A 23,539-nucleotide genomic window follows, 5' to 3' on the forward strand; every position below is an offset into this window, starting at 1 on the left:
CATGCATGGCAAGCATCTCTTTTGGCCAGCGTTCGCTCGGCGTATTTATAGGGCCTGCTCCTTTGACGTCACAGCCATGTTTTTCCTTCAAGTGGTTGCTACAACTATGGCTGGCCACCAGTACAAAAGTGGAAAAATTATTCACAAACTGTTAAATACCCCACGCAGCTATTACAACACTTAGAATTACCAAATGCGTACACTAATAAACGCTTACTACTAAAAACTGAATGAAAATACAACCCTATGAGACAAATGTCCATACTGAACGAATTTGAGGTAAAATCGAAAACGAACCAAGAGGTGATATTTCCGGAAACTTTGGCCGCCCATACAAGTTGTTGGCAATATTAGAGTGCTCTGTACTGGGCAAATGTTAGGTTGAGTGACGTTGGCCGAACATCTGCTTGCTATGCGGATGCAGTGCAGTCTATCATTCCCCAAGTGATAGTTTTTCAGTTCGGAAAGAGAGGGAGTTGGACAAGTGTTACTTGCATGGTTGGGCTAGTCACGACTAAGGGCGGCGGCACGTGCCTCTCGTCACACCCCCCCGGCACCCCTTCTGAGTCCCCCTATTTGAAATCTCAAAAGGAACACACTAATAATTATGTACAAGCTGCAGTTCATTTGCCTTTGGTGTCATTTTGAAAACAAAAAATACACGAAAGAATTGCACACATGGATGCCGCTTGACACCCTGCACACAAACACTATGAGACTGGTCTAAAAAAATCTGCGCTAATTCTTCAACATTTTAATGCTCAATTTCATTGTTTTGAGATGGCCTGTAGTCACTGTCGGGAAAAATTAATGCGTCATTTTATGGAAATCTTTCAAAACTGGATACACCACAGGTGCCCCCAAGAAAAGTTCCCTCCAATTAACGCCACTGAACAACCGCCCCTTTGGAAAAAAATCCATAACCCACAAAACAAACAAAGGCCTCAAATGAATCCAACGAATCTATAACATGTTTTGAAGAGCAGACGACAATGCAGAAAAGGGGCAGGGGTAGGGCGCGTCATTAAGCCATCATTATAAAGCCATCATCAAGCCATCCTCGGCATCTTTAGGGCCATGATTTTGGGATAGCAATTTTCACCATTCAGCAACCGCGAAACCAGAGACGCGGGAACAACAGGTGGCACACGGTCGCGGCACGTGGACGAGCTGTTGCCATGGCAGGGACACGCGCAACTGACAGGCGACTTGTACATGGTTCCGATTTGGTTGTTTGATTGGCTGGTCACATTACTGCTGTCACTGCATCAGCGCAGTGCGTTGTATAGTCAGAGTCAACACGTGCCGAAAGTCAACATATGGTGTCCCATTTACGCCGCTGAGACATAGTTATATCAGGTAGAAAACACCCTGGAACTCGTTCGTTACTTTGGCCTTAATGTTTACTGTTGTAAATTCTGCGTCAAGTAACAGCGTCTTTGCCAAGGCAATAATTGTTGGACCAGTATACATTTTGTCGACTCTTGCAGGCAATTGCTGAACAGGGGAACGACAGATTTGCCCCCGGTTCCATTTTATGAACAAAATAGCTCTAGATTACTCCTTAATTGAAACATAACAAGCACATCGAAAATCACTTTTCATCTATCCAAACATTTGAACCAACACGATCAAAGGCAACACTTTTTTCATTATTTTTAATCGCTCTGTACATAATGTGAAGGCCTCCTGATTGCAGTGAAACATTCTTACGGGTAGCACTTGCTTTATTGTGGTTTATTATTTGCGCGTGCAGCTATGACAGTACAACAGTTCTGGCCATGACAAGAAAGGGCAGAACACGATACACAACAACAACGCTGAAGGAAACTTTGATAGACCCATAGTTATGTTTTATCCGCCTTGAGCAGAAGCACCCCCTCATCGGTTAAAAAGAGGCATTTTGGTGGGAATGATATATTTAGTTTGCTGGTAGCCATGCGACCGTAAGGCGTGCATTTCATAATCGTTTGTGAACCAGCAGTTCCCAACAATGGAGCCTCTGTTGCTGGAAAATAGGTGGATTGTCTAATTATCTCTATGATTACATTAAAAAATACAGTACCATCAAGATTAACAAGAAGACCACAACTTGCAGGCCTTTATAATTATGCGCACACGACATGCACAAAGAAGCAACTACATTCTCTACATTTGTCTACCGTGTCGACCACATTTATGCATACTAATTTGCACAAATGATAATGATTCATCATTTAACACTTCCGTCTTAAATTGGGAAAATAATGGCAGCATTTGTGTACCTGTACAGCCACGGTGAAGTAACAAGTGCGAATTTAAGGGTAGGCCCTACAATCAGTGAACTGTTGACCTTTTTAAAACATCAGTCTGTTAAGTAGCCATTACAGAGAGATGGAACTGGCCAGATACAAAATATCAGAACTATTGCCGGACTGGAAGCGGTGTTTAAAACGTGTCCCTGCTCGAGCCAGATCGGTGTTTCAAAAAAGCTAGGCCATTGGCGAATAAAGCGCGTGCGCGAGTCCGCGTAGGATCGCGCTGAAATGACCTCGGGCGCACTTCCTTTGAGCATGTGCTGTTGGAGTACCGATTTGGCTCGTTTCATGCGGCTGGATTTTACCCCTAAGGCAATCTACAAACTAATTACAAGTGATTTAAATTAAAAATTATACCACACACTTCAACCTTAAAACCAACCCTTCAAGCAATCCTATCTGGCATGTAAGCGCTCCGTACAAAAAAACAACTTCCGGGATCCCCACGTTGAGTAAAGGAAATCACTTCTTTTATAGTTGTAGGAAACTTTTACTGTCAGCTCCCTACAGTGGGGTTTCCAGTCGGCGCGAGCATCTTCTATTGAAAGCTCTGTCATTCTTGATCATTTCTAATTTGGTCAGCCTTCTGCCGACAACGGGCTTGACGTAGCTCCTGCTGGTGAGGTGGGCGGTAGTGCTACCGCCCTCTCTCGACAGGGTTCCGGTCAGAATATATTCCTTGCCGTCTGGAGGGAACAAAGTTAGGACAAAGAGGAATCAATTTCAAAAGTATGGAATTCATGTTAAACTGATATGGCAGGTGACAGATAATTTGCAATTGCTGTATTGATGTTCTCAGCAAGTGTACTTTAATTTCTGCCAGTTTTAGTTCATAGATTTTTCTGAAAATGGAGAAGCGGTTTGAGCTCAATGTGCGGTCGTTTCTTTGAGATGTCACTGACTGTATGTGATGTCATCAGCAGATCTTACCCTCCAGGTCTTTGAAACAGTCGTTACGGCACGTATCCGATTCTTGGGATCGACTCTTGACGATGAAAATCGGCTCGTCGAGGAATTTGGACCGCCGGAGTGTTAAATTGTGTCCTTTGTAACGCCTGGTCAGTTCCAAGACGACAGTCTTTAGTGTACCATCGGCAAACAACTGTCGACGGACGATGCCAGTGATCACTTTGAAATCAGAACACACAAAGCTGAGTATGAAGCCGCGTTCAACCTGGCTGTGGCTTAATCAAAAGGCACGCGATTCTGTCGAAATGCAACCGTTAGCGGCTGTGGCTTTCATAGGTGTGTGAGATAGGAGGCCTATTCCTATTTGAAGCCAAGTTACATAGGTTACAGCTTGTCCTCAGAGGCCAATAGCTTTGGATCACTGAGACAGGCTGGAGTAAATCTCTTGTGCATTCGTTAACCTAAACGAAAACAGCCTCTCAGGCTATTTTCAGCGATGAACCCGTACAGGGACGGAAGGTGGGGTTTTGATTCAGGAGAGCCAAGGAGGCTGATTCCTGACCCTTTCATTCTATTCTGGGATTATAAAAGAAGACAAGGAACGAGTCCAGAAGTGAAAAAAAATCTTGTCTCCCATGCTTGTGTGTGCTATTATCGCTATGTTCTAAAATACCGAATAAATTCTGTAAATTTTTAAAGTTCTTACCAAAGTCACTATTACAGTAGGCCATTGCAAGGCTTGGTGGATCGCACACTTCACACTGCTGTGGGGTATCTGCATAATAATAATTTAATCATATGTCACCGAAGAAAAAGGGAGATATTAGCCACGAAATACGTAGAGATCAGAACTGTTAAAATTTCAGCCATTCACGGAATATAGGATTCTTCCTGTCGGTGGATGTTGTGATTCTGCAATATGCACATCGAGACCGTCTAGTTCCTTGATTTTGTACGGACATTCTACCTTTATTCTCATGTTTGTGTTGATATTTTTGACTCTGCTACATTCTGTCTGCAAAATGCCTCAGTCTACATAATTTACGGAACAGATACGCAATTTGAGACAAACGCTGTCGTTACACCAGTGTTGTATTCAAGTCCATCACAAGTCCTTTCACAAGTCCAGTCACAAATCCCTTCACAAGGCCAGTCACAAGTAACAGGGTGAACAATGACAAAAAAAATGGTTTTGTCACAGCTCATTTGAATAGCTTGTGAATTGGCTAAGACTCATTGTGATGGACTTGTGATGGACTTACAGGGGCTTGTGATGGATTTGAATACAAGACTGTGTTAAATGGCTGAAAATTTGGCCACCAGTACAGAATGGCGGTCATGCAGTGTTTGTACAGAAAAGAAAGGTCTATATACCTGACACGCATGTCTGAGCACACTGCTCCCGTGTCAGGAAGTTGTTCCCCGTTGGCAGGCAACCACCGTACACGAACTCCACACAGGTACGGCTCTCAGCGCTGTACGCCCATCTGGGAATCATGGCTTTGCATCGTCCTGTGACGATGGGATGGGCGCAAGGGTCGGCCGGGAGCCGGGGACACTCCCAGTGGCAGTTGTCGTAGCTCGAGAATCGGTTTGCGTTACCCCGGCAGCCGTTGTAGACGAAAGGCCGGCATTGCTCCGTCTCCGTGTCGTAGTACCTGTCACGGTGTAAACATTGCGAAGTGAAAGCTTCGTGTCTTGTCCGAAAATGATAGAACTGTCAGAATTAGACCAGGTCAATTCTACTTACTGTGCAAATGTGACTCAAGGGCGGCAGTATTCAGTTGCATTGTATGGCCTTCTTTTGTCATTTGATTTCCACGAGATCAAACAATAACAGACTGGAACCAAGTTAAGCCCCAAATACAGCAATTTTCACAAAACTGCTTAATTCCCTACAAAAATTTCCTGCGGACAAACAATCTCTACACTGGCCTATGAATTTGCTGTAAAAACTCTTCCCCGTTAATTACAGTTGACTTTAAATTATTGCCTGATTTCGTTTTCTCCTTCTAGTCTAAAATTTTTTCTGATATTATGAGACATATTTTCTACTCTCACCATTTAGTTTCCTTTCTCGAACAGGTGCCCATATCCAGTGGCAAGTAGCAGGCATCGGACATCGGCACTGTGGTAGGAGGCAGAGTAGTCTCTTCTCTACTCGTCTCCGTCGTCACGGGCCGCTTCTCCTTGCAGCGGAGTCCCGAAAATTTGGGAGGGCAAACACACCGGAAGGTGTCGACCAAATCAACGCACTCTCCGCCGTTGAGGCAAGGGGAGCTGCGACACGCGCTTACCCTGTCTTGGCAAAGTACACCCTCCCAGTCGGGCGCACACTTGCAAGAGAAATGGCTGTCGGCGGGCACACACGTAGCACCATTTTGGCAGATGTTGGGATGTTGCCCGCAGGGGTTCAGTACCTCAGTGCAGCCCTCTCCTGTTAGTGAGTTTAAAGAGAGCGCAAAATAATATCTAGCACAAATATTTCGAGGAACACATTTGCTCTTTTTTTGACAGAATCTAGGAAGTCAGGCCAAGTCTTAACTGATACGACGATGTGTAACTTAATTTCGTTTAAATTCGTGATAATTACTGTTCGTGGTATTGAACACACTGCATGGCATAAGTCTCCTTAGTTCTTCCTAAGCAACTGAAGTTTATTCATTCCTCGTCTTTTAGAGTGACTCGTGATATGCTATTCCACTTTGTACTGTAATCGTACAGTAAACGATAGTATACACCTTGCGCGCGCAAGTAACTGTGTTTATGTACGTTAACAAATCTGCGATTTTTCCATATTTCCTATTTGGTTTAGGAATGTCTTCTGAAAGCCAGGCTCTTATACTGTAATGTTTGTGACTGATTTATAAGTGTCTGCAGCAAAGTTGGAACCATCCCTCAAATCCGTCACAACTAAAACGCCAAAAGGCTATGATCTTCCACAGTTCAATCACGAACCTTGATATCCATCTGGACACACGCAGTGGTAGGTGTGGTCCTCCTCCTCGATGCACGAGCCTCCATTCATGCAGGCGTGGTTGGCACAGCTGTCCGGTGGACTCCCTTGACTGGTCTCTGAAGAACAGAAAGAGCGCCAGAATTCAGTCCTAGATCATTTGGTCTCAGGTTCCAATCTCAGATTCAACAACCTTAACCACCTTTGGTTCTCGAATGCCGAACTTAACTTTTCATTCACTAGTTGAAGCGGATGTTCAGGTTTATTGATGTATCCATCTCACAAGCAAAAGCTCGACTGGGTCTAATCCAATGTAGCTCTGCACGTTGTCCCGAATTCCAGGAATCTGCGAGGCTATTAATGTAACTTACCATTTTGTTGCATCCTGGGTAAGCCGAGAGAAAGTCACAAGAAATGTATATTTCCCCAAAGCACTTGAATACTGGATGATAATTCGTTTGGTAAACTATCCTTTGCTTATGCACTCGGCAGCACCATGAAATTGTCCTGTTCTCATTACTACTATTTGAGGTTGTTCTGTACTAACCTACACTAAGGAACCAATTTATATACTGTCGCTCCCGTGCTAAACTACACTGTGGAACCAATTTATACGGTTGTTCTGTACTAACCTACACTAAGGAACCAATTTATATACTGTCACTTCCGTGCTAAACTACACCGTGGAACCAATTTATACGGTTGTTCTGTACTAACCTACACTAAGGAACCAATTTATACTGTCGCTCCCGTACTAAACTACACTATGGAACCAATTTATAATGTTGTTCTGTACTACACTGTAGGACATATTTTGAAACTTAATAATTATATTTATACCTGGTTTCTCTGTCACAGTCACCATGTAGGTTTGCGTCAGGTAACCAATCGAATGACCCCCAAAGCAGACAAAGCTCTGGGAATCTTGTAGCGTCGCTCCGACAATCTCCAACCAAGCTCCTCCGTGAGACACTGGATGAGGAAATGATGAGAATTTCAAAATGTCATCGACTTTTTTGAACATACTGTGTCGTATTCCCCAGTGTTTTTATATTTGAAGAGATATTCACCTTATAAATACAACTGGCTGTGACCAGTAAACTTCTAGGTTATAACAAAGTGTACCCCAGCCTGTCTTATTGGCTTGGTGTCACAACTGTCTTGTTCGAGATCGTGAACAGTAGGCCGGTATGAACAGACAAAATATTAAAAGCGTGTGGAGGAAGAGGAAAGATCCTGAACTTTGTCATTTGCTTTCAGAGGCTTGTACAAACCGTCAACGAACTCTTCATAGTTCAAATGACACGTAATAAAAACTTCGAGACCTTCACAACTGTTTGCAACGCTGGTATAGATTATGCAGTTCGTGTTCCGGGCCTCAAAAGCCTGCAATCGTGATCAGGCTTTGCCCGAATTACTTGGCTGCGTTTTGAAATCACACACGACCCTATTGGAAGTGGCTACAGCCACTACCGTAAACTTGTGTGTGATTTCGAGTCGTAGCCAAGTGATTCGGACACGGCTTCGTGCTTCCAAGTCGGGCTCACCTCGCTTGTTATCGGTCGAGGTCACATCTGACCACGAGAGATAGCCACCGTCCGTCTGCACCATCCAGAAGAACAGCAGCGGCTCACTCCCGGTCGTGGAGATGTTGCAGTGGAGAACCAAGTCCTTGCCGACAACGACTGATACGTTGACAACCGCATCCCCGTCAAGGTGTAAATCTGTTGAAGAGACAATTCGGTATCACATTTAATGTCGCCTGTCGGAAAACTTATGCACCCTCTGTGCTCTGGAGGAGGAGAGGCTTGTTTGTGGTCATACACACGCCAACAAAGAGACCCTCCGACTTGTCATAACTAAGATTTTGATCAGCTGCATGGAGATTTGTTTTTTTTTCACGGTGAAGGTGGAAAGTTAAGAAAGAAGTTTGTGGTGTGCGGAAATATCTATCTTGTGAGTATGATTAGGTCTGAAAAGGTTGTGTCCAGACGAAGGACAGAGCATACTGTCTGTGTCCAGACGAAGGACAGAGTCTGAAACGTTGAGTACCCTTTTCAAAACCACGCATACGAAAGAGGTATTTTCGCATGGTGCTACAGCAAACCTGTTACCGGTACTTAATCTGATCAGGTTGTATAAGCCTACAGTCGTTCAGATAATAATGTCATGTGGGCCTAGATTTCTCTCGGTAGACAGCATCTTGGAAGGATGCTGAAATAGTTTTCAAACGAAGGCCTACCTGACTCTGCATTGTTGTCAGAGGAGGCTGTAGCTTCTGTGGTTCTTGTCCTGATCGTAGCAGAGACTGTTGGTTCAGGCTTAGTGCTATCTGTGAACCGTACAGATAAAAAGCATTTAAAACAGGGCGCTGTTAGGTCTAAAGCTCTGCGTGTGAGCGACGAGGAGACTAGGATCCTCGAGTTGGCAGTGAAATTTGGGAGTTTTGTTGCGGTGACTTAAAAGGAGTACTGTCTGATGTAGAGGAGGCCGTAGCTTCTTTGGTTCTTGTCCTGATGGTAGCAGAGACTGTTGATTCAGGCTTAGTGTTGTCTGCGAACCGCACAGATAAAGAGCATTTAAAACAGGTAGCCATTAAGGTTTAGGGCTTTGTTTGTGAACCACGAGGAGACTAGGATCCTCGAGTTAGTACGGAGAACCCACCCGCCCAAAAAAGAAACACGAAGAAAAAGGAAACATGTCGAGGACTATTCAAAGAAAGTTTTGAAGTTAACCCGCTGGAACAATTTGCTTTGGTTCACAAAAGAGTGTCCAACTATTTGGTCGTGTGCATTTTCCATCTCAAATACGCAGGATATTACAATCACCTGCACTTTCACTGCTGGCTCTGGCAGGGCTGGTGGTCGTCTCTGTTGCTGGCTGAATTGTGCTGGATTTATCTGGAAGAGAAAGTAAGTTTAGTATTAAGGGTCAGTGTTTGTTTATTAGTGAATAAGACTTTTATTTTCAACTTGCAGTTCTTGTCAGCATGCGCCCCGTCCAATTTTAAAAGAATGCGATTGAATATGACTGCCGATACGCCTGAATAGTAGGCCTACGCATAGTCTTTTGAATGGATGCTCGCACAAATCTGTTTTTAAGCTCTTTGGTATGTCTTTTGTTTAGCTCTCTTTGTGAAATAGTGGGTATATAAGGCGTAGAATGCCAAGATTCATCGAGTACGAGACTGACACGGTGGGGTATACTTGGCTTGTGCGAGTACAGTGGACGTGGACCCGGTGCTAGCTGGGACGGAGTGAAAGCTAAGAGACAGAGGGCTACCTCAAGCTACCGGCTAAGCACACTGCATGCATGCCCGCCACCACGACGACCATAATGTGTCAAAGAGACCTGTGTTTCAACATTGCTGTGCTACGCCTTTCCTCAAATCGGCCCAGACCAGAGACTTTTCGGCGTGACACTCTCGAGCTCTCTGTAAGTTAAAATGTACAAGGTCGTATTGCATGTATCTTCATTGCTTCGCTTCATTTTGTTGAGCTTTATTATTTTATAGCATGCTTCCCGTTGTTGATTTTTGCATGAAATTTATCCGAAATTTTCAGCTTTTTTTTGGGGGGGGGGTGTTCTAATACGAAGGGTTCCGGGCTGCAGTAGTGTAAATTTGTGCCAGAAATGGGGGGGGGTAGGGATCAGGAAAGGTGGGGGGGTGACACAATATGCATAGGTCGATAGACAAGATATTGATGAAGCCTACATCTGCAGTGTGTTTTATTCAGAATGGCATATTTATGGCTTTTTATGTTGTTCTCCATTTTCGATTGATATTGAATGCAATTTAGTCGTTATTTTATCATTGCTTTAAAAGTACTTTTCTTGCCTTGGTTTAGAAACATTTATTAATTCGAGTAAACCTAGAGTTTTTTTAAGGTCATCTTAAACCTTGTCAAAGCGACACATTATTATTTCTGTTGGGTTTTTGTCATTAATTTTGTCCGACCACTGTCATATTAAAAAATCACATTGCGCCTGTGACGGCAGACCCATAGGTTATGTAACTCCAAGCTGGTTCATCACCAAGCTATTTTTCCCATCTGTCAAACATCCTAACATTTCTCTATGGTCGTCTTCTATCTCGATATTTCCCAATTAAACATCGAGTTGGTTAATGCATGAATAAACTAGTACAAAAATGACGTAGTTAATTGGCACAGGACGGAGAGATCCTCGTGAGTAAAAACGAATCCGATGAGATGCACTCACACACAACTTGAGCGTGTTCGCGCTTTGTGGCACGTACGTCTAGACACCTTATCCGGTGCGTAAGTGACTTCGTCACAAAGACGGATGCGCCACGATTCGCGGGCTCCCATTGGACGATCGCAGAAGCCTTGCACGTTAACTTTCGGTTCCATGGTTCCACATATACGGCGATCAATGCATGTAACCCTATGTGCAGTACACGTGTGCAGTGGGCGTGGTTTAAACTGAAATGACGTTACACTTACGGACCGGATAGGTTGTAGAGGATTGTGACGCACGCGTATACTGTCCATGTGCGCCGACAGGATGGCCCGGCCCCGCAGTGATGGCTTCTAAATTTTTAAAAACTGACTTGACTCAGGCTGACTGTGCTTTCTGCCACATGATAAACGTGAAAGCACCCCCTACACCAAATTCCTCAATAGTCATCTTCGATTGCGGTCATAAGCTGTATTTCAAGTGTAATTGCCACCATCGTAAAAGGGGCGTATTACAACTGGTGGTGCCAATGTGATTTGACTACACACAACATACGTGACCACTCCTTTAACTTCCAGTTTAAAAGGGATCTCATCTTTAATGCTTCGTGGTCGACCCATTTCCAACAATAACAGGAAACGGGAAGGCACTGCTGGTTCCGGGTTCAGCCACAAAAAAAAAACCCGAAATAAAATTGCCATCTCTCTGTTACTTCCACCATAAGTTTTTCCTTCCATACTTCCACTCTGCCGCTTTGTCAAGGACGGTGCCACTAGATTCATCCACGTAAGATAACAATCCATAACAATTCGACGGACTGTACATTGGACATGGGATAGTGTGTCTCATGTACACTGTTTGTATTTCCCATCCAGGGAGACTAGAACTCACGATCAAAAACCCCAAATACAATTGTCTTTAATAAAGAAAATCTGTCATCATTTTACTTCGAGAGGCTTAAACGTAATGAACGTAACAGTATTCAAATTCCAATTGCCAGAAATTTAGGAAAATTTCGCACAAATTATGAAATTGAATCTCTCTTCTTTTTTTTCATCAGTGGATTCGGATGAAAGTTTGTTGTTCTTCGTATCACCCTGTTTAATCAGAGAAGGGGGCAGAAACTTAATTGCACCTCAGAGCCAGGAGACCTGCACCAGATTGTGAATAGACCTACCTTCATTTTCCGTAGTCTCAATACAAGCCGCCCCACCGCAACTGTCCGGGCAGCATCGCATGGTTCCCGAACACTCCAGGTCAAAGAGACAATCCAAGGTACACACTGCCAGACTGTGCTTAGAGACAATTTGTTCAGAAGGACAGGTTCCTGGCTTGGACAAATCTGAAATCGAGATTACGCAGAACACCTAGAGGTTAATAAAGAAAATGACCTGAATGACTAAAATACTACCTTGCAATAACTTTTATATTTACAAAGACAATTCACTATTCATTGTACGTAAGGTACAAAGATTTCCATTTTCTCTTGTCCTGTCACTGTGCTTCACTCGGAAAAAATCAACACGTAGCTTTCATTTTCCGCTGTTCCCTCAAATATATAGTCCCATCCAGAAGTTACAGCACACCGCCTCGGGGGTAACAGGGTGGGGATGTTTTATAAGCTGACAAATAAAACAACATTGTTTTCTCTTCACGAATAAATCTAGCAATAACTTAAGTTCTCACCTATGTCCCCACTTTTAGGGTCTTGGTCTTTGCGAGCATTTCCCTCTGCTTTCTCGACAGGATTGCCGTCGACGGATAACAAAATAACCAGCAGGCAAATGCAAGTCACAGAAGAAACCTGCAGAATATGGGACTTCATCTTCACGACGGAAGAGGCAAGTTGACCAGAGGAGAGGCAAGTTTATTTTTCTTTTTAACAGTCCGGAGTTTTGTTACACAGTTTTTTTGAAGACACTTCCCACTAGTCACCAGTTCTCCCTTTTATCGAGTTCATAGTTGGCCCTTCCACTGAAGTATTATTTCGTATGTACCTAAAATTATGATCCACACCGCACTTTCCTATCGCTGTACCAAAGGTTTTTCCGTTTCTGGTTTTCCTCTTGCACGGCCGATATTTCCAATTAGTTTCCCACAGCTTTGCGGCTTGGGTACTCGGAAATTTCCGTAAAATGACGAAGTAATTTCGTAAGCATCAGGCGACGTATCTTTATCAGTTACCTCACCGTGGCGGCCCACACGTAGCTCCCAAAGTTACCGGCATTGAGTGCGGATACCCGGTAGTTAAGGCACGTCCGTACGTAAGGTCATTGTCAGAACCTTTGATAGTTCAGGGCGCTCGAAGTGGGCATAAGCCTGATGATTCTGGTTGTTTCTGGTTGTTTGAAAGCAATATCATAAGCAGATTTCTGCAAGAGGTCACAGCCAATGACACTCTTAATTGTGACCCAAGTACATCATCAACTCACCAGACCTTGAAAGCAATCTTCAGTCATATGACCAGACCACATAGTAAAATGTCGAAATCCACTTCGAGTAGCTGACTGTCACAGCCGGATCTCCCTCTTAAGGGGAAACGCTAGTGCGATCGGTTCAACCCACTCATGCAGGGTCCTTGACTTGATTTGTTCAACGCCTACCGTTTGACTTCCGCCTGTAGCACACACACAGTCTATTTACTGTGACTATAAGAGGCAATTCGCTCTTGAGAGTAGCTCAAAAGAGACTTCTCAGTAAAAGGAATACAGAACTGACGCTATCGCCATCCTTAGGTAAATCCTTTTGTGCCTCTGCCTTGACAAGGGGAGACACCAGTCCTGCATTGTACTGTGGCTGCATCAGAATCGGCCCAGGTAATGGCTTCAGGTTTTGTGGCAACGGCAAAACTACTCAACCTGCTTGCACGGTGCCTGGACAAAGGGCTCATTTCGGGCTAACGATCATGACTAAAGCAGTTTCTGAGCCCAGCTTTACATATTTTTTTGGCCCAATTATCAGTCCGCAACCCTATAAAAAGGACGTGGTTTCAAAGCGCCGTCGTAAGAAGTAATTATATAGGTCTAACAACCGCCGGAAGAGGTCAGAAGAGTTCATCCCGTGATTGGTTACATGGATAATCCTGGCAACACCAAGAGACCTCGTTATTTACTGGCTCAAGTTCACTACGGGTCAGTCCGTTTGCTTTAAAGATTCTGTGATAAGTGATCAGACTGTGACTGATCGATATTGCATACACAAGTCCGTTGATGTCAAAATCAGGTGCCGACACTTCGAATTTCGACAACTGGGGGTTGCTTCACTGTGGTGTCCCACGCAAGCCCACGCGTAGTTCACACGAGAGTCCGAGTCAGCGGCGCGGCCTTTATGGCCAGCTGGGGCTAATTTCATAGAGCTGCTTACGCACAAAATTTGCTTAAGCGCGCGAAAACCTTGCTGGATAAATCAGGTAACCAGCCCAAACTCCATGCGGCGTATATTGTTTGTGGATCGAATTCAGCTGTGTTTTGTTTAGCATGACAATAAATAGCGTTTGAGCTGGTAACCTTTGTTTTCTTAAAAGGTTTTCCACGCTTAAGTTAAGCGAATTTCGGCTTAGCATTTCTATGAAATTGGCCACAGTTCTTTGAAGCGGAGGCTTTAGCACGAGCCATATGCATGCAACTGAAATGAAAAGATTTCCCTCTCCCGTTAAGTTGTTCAATACTCCAACTGCACAAGCACAAAATGAGCAGACAAGACAGCTAATTACGGCACAAGATGTCAAACGATTTTCTTCAGCCTAGAAAGAGCACAAAAATACCCATTAATAATAACAGTTTACACTAGCGGTGCAATCACGGTGGAACTGTATACCCATTCCCCCGATCACATTAATTTAAACCCATGGTTTATTGTCAGAAGTGCGTGATGAGCTGCAGTCACGTGCTGTGGTGCACAGATTATCACGATTAAATGTGAAAGCTGAAATTGTATGTATGGTAATGAGGTTTCTGCTAATGCACGTACATGTACAAAAACGCCATTATTGCGGGGCCACATGCTCAAACACAGATTCTTACTTGAGCGCGCTTGTTTGGCAAGTGACGACATCCTTATCCGGTTCGTAAGTGTGACGTCACTTCAGTTTAAACACGCCCACTTCACATAGTTGCGCGTTAACACGAAACCGTGGAATCGTAAGTTATCGTTCGACTTGCCTGTTCTTCCAATGGGAACGTATAATTCGCGGTGCGTGCGTGTGTCTGACGGTGTCACGAACCGGATACAGAGAAATAGCGCGCGCGTGGGCCCAGCACCTGCCAGCAAACTGGTTGCCCCCGCAGTAAAGGCTCGATCCGTCTAATTCTGGTCGCTGGCTATTGCATGTACATGAGTACTTAAATTTCCTTGCTCACTACCGTGATCATTTTCCCGTGTAGGCAATCACTAATAACACTTTCTATATCATAACACTTTTGTAACGCAGAGACACAACACAGCAATAAATTTAACGTTTCAGTCATCACTGTTCTGAACAACCGAGTAATGTCATCTCGGTAATACATGATCTTTATGAGATGGACGATTTAAAAACTAAACACAACATTCAACTAGAGTATCTAGACTTATTCGATTAGACGCCATATGCGGTGGCGCCGCACTCTTCGCACATTCTTCAGCTTGACGCAAGCGTGCATTTGGTAAATCACGACATCCTATTGGTCAAAGAGGCATGTAACGCGCGTACCACCTGTCCACGAGCGTTGCGTCACCGCAGTCATGGCTTCTAATTCTGGTTGTCTATTACAGTCTACTAAAAAATACACATAGGGCTGGTTCGACGTTACTCGCTCCTCAAAACGGAAATAATGTTATACAGATCAGTGTCAAAACTTCCGTTGAGTACATTTTGACTGCAAGTCTTACATACAAAGGGAAGAAATGTCACGTTTTTCAAGCCCATTCAGCAAATACACATAAATGGTCGTATAAAGTATAAATCACTTAAAAATACATATGACGTCAGTATTACATATTACTTTGATTTTTCAGAATACTTCAGCTTAAAATGCTTTCAAGGTGTAAACAATGTTTTCGAATAGAAGCTCCTCCAGGTTAAACATGAATTCTTCGCATAAGCTGGTCATGTTTTTGAAACGGTAGGTTTACTTCAATATTTAACAGCTCCAGTTTATCACTTCTTTTACAGATAGGTTGTTAAATGATGTTCATGGCGGTCACACTGTCACTAATACTACTGAAAAGAGATTGAACAATTCTTGTCAAAACTATGAGAAAGCCACAGCCACTCTGAATACTTTCATGTCATATTCTAGAAGCAACTTGTACTTGTGGAATCCCAAGGTAGATGGTACCTCCTCTGCTTGTTCTGCAACTGCAGTTGAAAAATATTTAACCCTACATAAAAATTCATACATTTGGCGCCACCATCGGAAAAACACAGAAAGTCTTACTTTCAGAGTGGCTGTGGCTTTCTTATATTTTTGACAAGAATTGTTCAATCTCTTTTCAGTAGTCTTAATGACAAGAACGTATGGCACGAGCAATCATGATACTACAGAAAGATAGAAATTCAACATTTCAAAAAGTTTTTTTTCCAAGATATCCCCTGCACTTTGTACAAACAGAAAACAAACAGCTTTTCTATTTATCTTGCCCTTTCACACTCCGCGTGTTCCACAAACCGGATGGGATGGTCCAAACTCCAGCTTCCGATTATTTTACAGGACCAGTCTTCCTTCCAGTCGTCACTATTTCTGCCATGATGGTGAGATTGGAGGAGATTCCATGCCTTCCTTTGAGCACTTATACCGGACGAATCATAACAAACAAAGAGCACATGAAGAAAAATTGTGAGAAGTAATTTTTTGAACAAAGCCATTGTATTTTCACTTTCATTATGAGCCGATTATACGGTTTCTGTTTTCTGTTACAGGTTTGGGTAAATAACAAACAGTTAAAAATTCGGCCCACTTCCTCAGAGAGTACGTCACAAACAAGTGAATGAGTATGCGTGCATCTAATTCGATCTCCAGCTCCCGGACGCGTGAACTTCTTCCGAACATGAAAGTGATGAACAACTTTGGGCAGATTCGAGCGAAAAATAGTTAACTACACGTCGACCAACAGCTCCCGAACGACGGATGGTTTGGACCATCTAGTCGACCGTTTCGAACCAGGCCCTGGGGCATTGGTACTGATGTACAAATAATGACCCTCAGAGGATGTCGTCCTTTTTCGTTGTTGTTGTAATGAGCCAGTTTGACACCCGCATTTCGGGAAGCTGGGGTCGTTCGGGAACAAAGCCGCCCGCGAGTCGGCGTATATGGCTACGCTGACAGGACAGGCTATCGCGCGAGCGCAAACCTGTTCACGAGTAGCCTCGCACTGGGCATGCGCTGTTGGAATACCGAACTGGCTCACTGCTTTTTCATTTGACTCCAACGCCCAGGATCATGCTTGCTGCATGAAATACTCACCGGTATGTCTAGTGTGATGGTGTCCAAGGGGTATTTCTGGAAGTAGCCGATGAGGGCGGCAAGGTCGGCAAAGTCGCGGTCGTTGATCTTAAGTGTCCGACCCGTCTTCCGGATGTCGTAGTCGACCACCATACCATTTTCACTGAAAAACGACGCAAAACGAAGGTTCACAAAGGCCATCGATAGTGAATAAAGGGTACCAACCAAAGTGAATGTTCCACATGCCGCCTGTTTATGAGATAGATCTGTTTGTTGGCGGAGTAGCGTGTTAATTGGCTCATCTTCGAATTACCTTGGTGCTCTCGGTGATATCCAGGTGTCTGGAATGCTCTGGGCTTCTTTGTGGAAGTGAATTACCTTAACTGGGCATCCTAAATGTCTTGGATACTTTCAGTGTTCTCCCCATTACCGCAGCGCCACTCCGTGCTTAAAATTTGGTTCAATTAAGATATTGAATCCACTAGTTACTGCACTGCTACCAATCTGGAATTCCAGCATCGGTTTCCCAAATTATTGCAACAACACCATCTGCGCTAGTAACTGCGATAAGGCATCAGGTTGTGTGACTGAGCGGAAAGGCATATCAGCTGCCCATTCCCACCCCTCCGAAAAAGGGCTCTTGTTACGCCAAAAGCTGCATGTGGGAGTAATGTCTACGTCAGACTTCGGAACCAAAATGGCTGTTCATTGTGTGCTCAGTACAGCTTGCAGCTTGCAAACTGTCCATGTGCAGGGACACATAATCCATTGTTTTGGTTCCAAAGATTGAGACGCTCATGAAGCAACTCTCCCTACAAACTGCTCTAGTCAGGCCCCTGCTTATTTGCTTACTTCACAGAGACGACGTAGCTCCCTCTCGATGTCTCGTTGTCTCTCACTAGAAAGGTCCCAGACATTGTACCGGATAGTCTCTCGTGAGCCACGTCCTTTGCCACCTTGCCAAAATACCAAGGCCTGCTTCAAAATAAACACACACACGAATATTCATACTCACGGTGGTCAAGTTCGTTTCTTGACTGTTGTGGGAACTCATTGGACACGTCCTCCGGGTACGATGGAGTAGAGGATGGAGGATGCTTTGAGCTTTCTTGTCGCGGACACAGTCCCAATACGGTACACTGACCACAATCTGCCCAGTGCGAACTTCGGGCATACCCAACTCAGTCAACACGGTGGGGCATGCCTCAAGTTGGCACAGAAGTTGGGCAAGGGACAGGGTAGGTTAGGATGTAATATCGCCGTGCTTGGAGTGCAAACGCAAGGAAGCTGCATTTTGTGCACATTTAGATGAATTTTTGGCGCATGCGTGGTGAATCCCACAGCACTTGCTCTCACAAGTACAGGCAAGGCTACACCACGTACACGTTTATGGAGGCAGATCAACCAGCCCTCACCAGCAACCGTGTAGGTCCAGTGGTTTACCGTGAAGCCGCAACTTCGAATCATATCACTGCAGCGCTTACAGCACTACACAGCCTCGTTGATGCGTAGTAGAGTGTTGGAGGAACATTAATTGGGAACATATGTAGTTAAAGAGTTACTCAAAGGAAAACATGTTTTCTCTGATTTTATCTATTCAAGTAAATATGGAAGCATCCAAGCATGCCAAGCAGTGGCTACAAACAATGGCTACTTGCACTGTTTGACATGCCCAATGGTCTATCCACTACAAACACAGGGCGAAGGTTCCCCTCGGTTTCTCTGTTTTCTCAGAATGACGCAATCTACATTCAGAACTCGCATCTTGGCATGAACAGAAAAAACCTTTTTAGCTTGTTATAGTTCAGCTCTGAAGACAAATGACACTGCGTTCGATTTGGATGCTTCCATTTTTATTTGAACAGATAAAATCAGAGAAAACAATTTTCCTTTGGGTTGCTCTAACTCATCATCTGTAAATCATCAGCAGCAAATCAGTGATTTAGATCCCCTTCCATCTTTTTATTTTCATTTCTTCCTTTCCCGTCTCAACTGGTTCAAACTTTTTCGGGGGGGAGCACCCCTTACTATCCCCTAAGATGTCCATGCTTCTGTTTTCATGTTTTAGAGGTGGGCGTGGCAAACAGGGGCGCAGGAATGTTAGAATCATGAGGCTGTTTTAAGACAAGTGTTAGTCGAGTGCACTCAACTTGAAGCACTCTGTGTCAGTGTTTATACTTCGACCCTACGAACGGTACAAACTTCCGACCCGCTGTGACACAATATCATCATAGACAACAGGTCAAAGTACCTTACAGTTTCAGCTTGCACGCTCAAGCACAAACTAGGTCAATATAAATACCAAATATGATATCAAAACGTGTCATTTGTTGAGCGTTGACGTCTCAAATTAAGCTGCATCATTCAGCGGAATGAAATCGGACGCTTTGAGCTTGGTAGCTGTTTTGTATTAGATCCACAGCAAGTTTTAACCTTGAAATACACGTATTGTGAAAAAAAGTGTATTCAAGTAACAGGAATTCATTTAAGCTATTTTTGGCATTCCAAACAAACATTCAAAACACTTTGAATGTCCTTAAATAAACGTAGAGAAAAATGACGAATTCTGTATTTCCGAATGGTAAATCGACATTACTTCAGAGTGGCCAACTGGGAATGAGTAGACTCCCCCTTCCATATTAACAAGCACAGTTCTCACATCGCCAAGTTTAGCCCAAGCCCACAGACTACGAAAAGATGTAGTCACTCAGGTTCGCATTCCATTCCCCACTCCCCTTTGAACTTACTGACACGCGTTCACTGAGCTGTGAATTTAGGTCAACACGACGAGACAGAAAAAGAGTCAATGAATAACAACATTGCCTTCGTCATCTTGGCAGGAGGCCTACTAGCTTCATAAACCTGCATGTACATGTATAAGACATGACTGCATAGGGAGTGTTCATGAGTTTGTCTTTGGAGGACCTCTCAACTTAGTGCCATCTAACTCTCACAAACAGATGGCTGGTTCTTCAGGGAAAACTGGGACATGTAAACCAACAAATCTTTCCGAGTTCTGTGATTTCTCATGTTGGATAAGAGAGACGTTCATCTAAATTGATTACGATGATCTGCGTATCTGCAAATGACCCCTTTCATAATACGCGCACGAAGCCCCAGATGGCGCTCATCATACCATGCAGTTGCTATTGTCAAATTGAAAAGATCACATCCTAGGGGAAAAAGGGATGACTTGTCCTCCAAAAAGGCATTGCATATTGTCCCGTTGTATAACGGCCGGGGAAGGGATGACAACCACATAGAGATATTAATGGTTAATATAGCAACCTTTTTGAGGTGTCTGGGAAATTTAAAAAGATGAATAATCTCATAAAGATTTCAGCGCTACGCTCTATCCTAGATCTGTAGGTGTCTTGTGTTTACTTTTTGTCACTAGGCATCTGCCTCAAACTCATTGTATAAATCACAATGTACTGACGATTCAATCTCGCCTAGCTGTTGTATAGGTCTTCATGGAGACTCAAGACATACTCACGGTATCTCCTTTATACCCGACATGCTTGTTTCGTTCGTAGTAACTTCTGCTCAATGGAAACTCCCAAGCTGATATGCAGACTCAACGGCAAACAACTGCCACTCGTAACCAAGGCCCTGCTCCACAACCGCAAAGATTCAATAAAACTGCAGATCGCGCTGGGCCCACAAAGGTGAACAACTTGAGCAGCTTTCTTGCAAAAGAACACCAGGTTGGTTTTGAACGTGGGCGCAACAAGAGCAACTGTTTATTTACGCTTGATGTGTGCAAAGACACGCACGTTGCAACAATGGATCCGCGAAATTATGCACCAGGAGTCAAGTGCATAATGTGCCCTATACGTTACACTATGCGCGCCTAGGTCGCACGTAAATCGCATTTCGTTGACGAGTCCAAAGCTTACAACGCAATTCCGGTATTAAAGATTGATCATCGACGCATTTGCACCTGTGCGGCAAGGGATCTCGTTGTGTGTGTACAATGACTCTGTTGGTAGGCCTATCCTTTTGTGTTAAAAATGAATGAAAAGAATTTCCAGGTCATGTTTTATTGATCGCTCGGTGTATTCCCGGGGACCTTCTGCAAAATTTTTATAGGAAAATCACTTGTAACTGCCGTGGTGATTTTTTTCGAGTGAAATATCATTGATATTTAAGGGGTGTCACTGTCAGCTTCCAGTAAAAAGGCAGGATTTTTTTCAGTCGATACCATCTATAAGAAATGATCAGCTGTCAAAGTTTGATTAACAGGCTCTTGTGATAACCAGTTTCGTTAAACGGGCAACAGGCCTCCACAAGGGAAACTTTGAGGGGCTTCCCGTTTTGCAGTTCGGTAATTTAGAAGAGCGAGGTCATTCGAGAAACAGGCATATGCTCAGCGTGTCGAAGTAGACCCTATCCCCGCATGGCCCCCTGGTAACTAGGGCAGATCACACTGGTGGACCTCTTTCTCCACTCGTCGCGAAGGGTTCCTTTAAACCATGAAACGTGGTTAAAACTAACCTCACAAAAATAACGTTTGAATTTTGGGACAGTGAGCCAGTTGGGTGTTCCAACTGCGCTGGCCCAAAATCCTGCACGTGCAGGGTCAGTCAGGAACAGTAGTGGGTGCGCGAAGCGGGTTTTCATAGCCAGTAGACAAACCCCAGTGAGAGACCACAACTGAATTACACTCGTGCAAGCGCGCATTTGGCAAATCAGTGAGCCCGAAGACACAAGTATACGCGCGCGTATCACCTGCACAGGAGCATGATGCCACCGCGAATATGGCTTCTAACTGCATGGGATCGCCGAATTTAAGTGAGAATGCAGCCTTATCGTTATGTCCCATGCTTAGTCACAACCAAGTAAATTAAGTTTCCATCCTCTAGAAAAGGGCCAAAATAACCGAGCGACTTATACATATGTTCGAAATTTTCGAATTTTCTCTCCCCAATGAGCAGGCTGTGGTTTGGGGAAGCGCCGTAGGTCAAAGTATCCGGATCCCCAAGGCCTTGTTTAAATGGGCCTTCGAATAGACGAACAAGTGCTATGCACTCTTCTTTGATCTCTGCTCGGCATTAGGCTGGCACCATCGACTGCTGTATCTTCCAAGACAGGCAGATCGTGCTAGTTGTAACGAAATCTTCTCCAACTTTCTTTCAGGATCGATGAGCAGAAAGTTCAGCAGAACCACAGCCTTCCCAACGTTCCTTAAGGACATGTCGTGTTCAAGCTCTAAACATTTTGCATGTGCTGATGACATTAACTGTCGTCCTAACATCGTGTAACACCCTTGAGGATGATCAGGCGGCAGGTCTATCACGTAGAAATGGCGCCTCATGTTTCTACTTCTTGACCTTCCAGAGAGATCAGTTGGAGATCCTCATTCCATTCTCTGCTATTAGACCTCCAAGTAAAACTCGATGATTGCATGCACCTTTTCCACCCGCCAACCAGTGGCGTAGCTATGATTTTACTAGGTGAGGGGGTACAAAGGGGCACCAGCAAATGGAGGGGCACCAGGTTTCAGTGGTGTGGTTTTGGGGGCAAGCTTTTGTTGGCCTCCGTTTTTTGCAGGGGGGGGGGGCAGGGAATTTGTGGGCGCACGTCCCCCCAGCCCGGCTACGCCACTGCTGCCACCATGTTGAAAACGTTACCGGGTACAACATGCTTGGACGAATTTGTAGCTACGACTGGGTCGCAGAATACAATTCTGTTTGATCATCCAGGCCCTGGTTCGTGCCCAGTAAAATTTTGTGTCCGCCTGGGGCAGGATTAACGCGATGGCTGAACTCTCTCATGTCTTATATTGGCATACCAGCTGCTTCAGACCGAGCCCTAACGACAACCATGGAGAAAGGACCTTGCATTTTTTCCTCACTGGACGTGCACTTATCACCTCAACACAATCTAGCCCCTTTCGGCCCAGCTGCACCCAAGGTGAGGCAAGGCAGAAGTTAAGGCTCCCTGCAGAATGGAGGAGAGCCCCGTCCAGTGCACTATAAATCGTGTCACCAGTCTCGAAGTGATGTCTCACCAGTCCTGGAAGAAACCTCCGCAAGAAATGAGGCCACCTCAATCAGTACCGGCCACTGGTAAGGACCGGGGGCTGGAGGACGGTCACTGTCGCCTGTATAGGCCTACATGCATAGAGCCTGACGGACTCGGATGCGAGTCGCAAAGGAAGACCGGCCGCAGATACACCATGACAACCTCATTAAGGGCCCCATCCATTAGCTCAAACTTAGTTGAGACTTCCTCAAAAAGCTCACTAAAAATGTAGCAATTAAAGACCTTGCTCGAGACAACTACCTTTGCCAAACAGGAAGAGAACAAGAAGAAGGCGCTTATATTCGATGTCCGAAGCTAGGACTCCGATATTGTGCCTTCCTCCAAGCGCGAAGTACCGGAACTGCCTGGAGCGGAAATACGTCATAATCGATTAAAATTGAAAAAAAAAATCACTGAAAGCACGAAACATCAGATACATTCCTACCTTAACCTTTCACAGAACTTAATTTAAGCCTAGTGGTCACTCACATTCAACACTAACCGCAGGCAAGGGAAGTAACCAAACAAACCAAGTGCTCGATTCAAGCTATCCCCAGACTGGGGGCGTGTCTACTGGACCCCCTGCGTATCCTTGGCTCCACAAACAGTCAATCTAAATAGTGGAGACTCCGGCGAAAACGCCATCTATGAAATCCCTTTTGCGTGTATGGATCATTCATCCCATCAAACCACCGATGTATTTCTTTGGACGATTTCCAGTTTGAAGA

At 44.4% G+C, this 23,539-nt stretch overlaps 2 protein-coding genes across 3 annotated transcripts; both read right to left on the minus strand.

Moving 5' to 3' along the window:
• Positions 1-622: 622 nt before the first annotated feature.
• On the minus strand, positions 623-13,725 carry LOC110984004 (uncharacterized). Its single transcript, XM_022243770.2, has 12 exons — positions 12,049-13,725; positions 11,540-11,704; positions 8,991-9,062; positions 8,405-8,494; positions 7,710-7,886; positions 7,003-7,134; positions 6,165-6,281; positions 5,268-5,643; positions 4,581-4,864; positions 3,913-3,981; positions 3,228-3,425; positions 623-2,983 (listed from the first exon to the last, which is right to left on the minus strand). Exons 1-12 carry the CDS (start codon positions 12,185-12,187, stop codon positions 2,802-2,804), a joined length of 2,001 nt encoding a protein of 666 aa, XP_022099462.2. The 5' UTR covers positions 12,188-13,725; the 3' UTR covers positions 623-2,801.
• Positions 13,726-14,070: 345 nt separating this feature from the next.
• On the minus strand, positions 14,071-20,649 carry LOC110984006 (crk-like protein). 2 transcript variants are annotated; one of them, XM_087131051.1, is made up of 4 exons: positions 20,281-20,649; positions 17,637-17,762; positions 16,806-16,947; positions 14,071-16,130 (listed from the first exon to the last, which is right to left on the minus strand). In XM_087131051.1, exons 1-4 carry the CDS (start codon positions 20,301-20,303, stop codon positions 16,077-16,079), a joined length of 345 nt encoding a protein of 114 aa, XP_086987177.1. In that variant the 5' UTR covers positions 20,304-20,649; the 3' UTR covers positions 14,071-16,076. The 2 variants fall into 2 exon arrangements, with proteins under 2 accessions (XP_086987177.1, XP_022099463.2); XM_022243771.2 differs by having other exon boundaries at positions 17,637-17,759; positions 20,281-20,641.
• Positions 20,650-23,539: the final 2,890 nt, after the last annotated feature.

Source organism: Acanthaster planci, linkage group LG21 (assembly GCF_054643075.1).
Source record: "Acanthaster planci isolate LZ-2023a linkage group LG21, COTS_SCS, whole genome shotgun sequence".
In the NCBI taxonomy this organism is placed as follows: Eukaryota; Metazoa; Echinodermata; class Asteroidea; order Valvatida; family Acanthasteridae; genus Acanthaster; species Acanthaster planci.

What these genes read in the sequence shown, in the direction of transcription:
- LOC110984004 (XM_022243770.2), bottom strand. Translation starts at nt 12,187, where the DNA reads ATGAAGTCCCATATTCTGCAGGTTTCTTCTGTGACTTGCATTTGCCTG. An exon ending in TCGAGAAAGGAAACTAAATG is followed by an intron (nt 4,865 to 5,267) that starts GTGAGAGTAGAA and finishes ACACCGTGACAG; the next exon opens with GTACTACGACACGGAGACGG. An exon ending in CTACTGTAATAGTGACTTTG is followed by an intron (nt 3,426 to 3,912) that starts GTAAGAACTTTA and finishes CTGATTTCAAAG; the next exon opens with TGATCACTGGCATCGTCCGT.
- LOC110984006 (XM_087131051.1), bottom strand. Translation starts at nt 20,303, where the DNA reads ATGTCGGGTATAAAGGAGATACC. An exon ending in TCGGGTATAAAGGAGATACC is followed by an intron (nt 17,763 to 20,280) that starts GTGAGTATGTCT and finishes TTTATTTTGAAG; the next exon opens with CAGGCCTTGGTATTTTGGCA. An exon ending in CCATCACACTAGACATACCG is followed by an intron (nt 16,131 to 16,805) that starts GTGAGTATTTCA and finishes GTCCGGTATAAG; the next exon opens with TGCTCAAAGGAAGGCATGGA.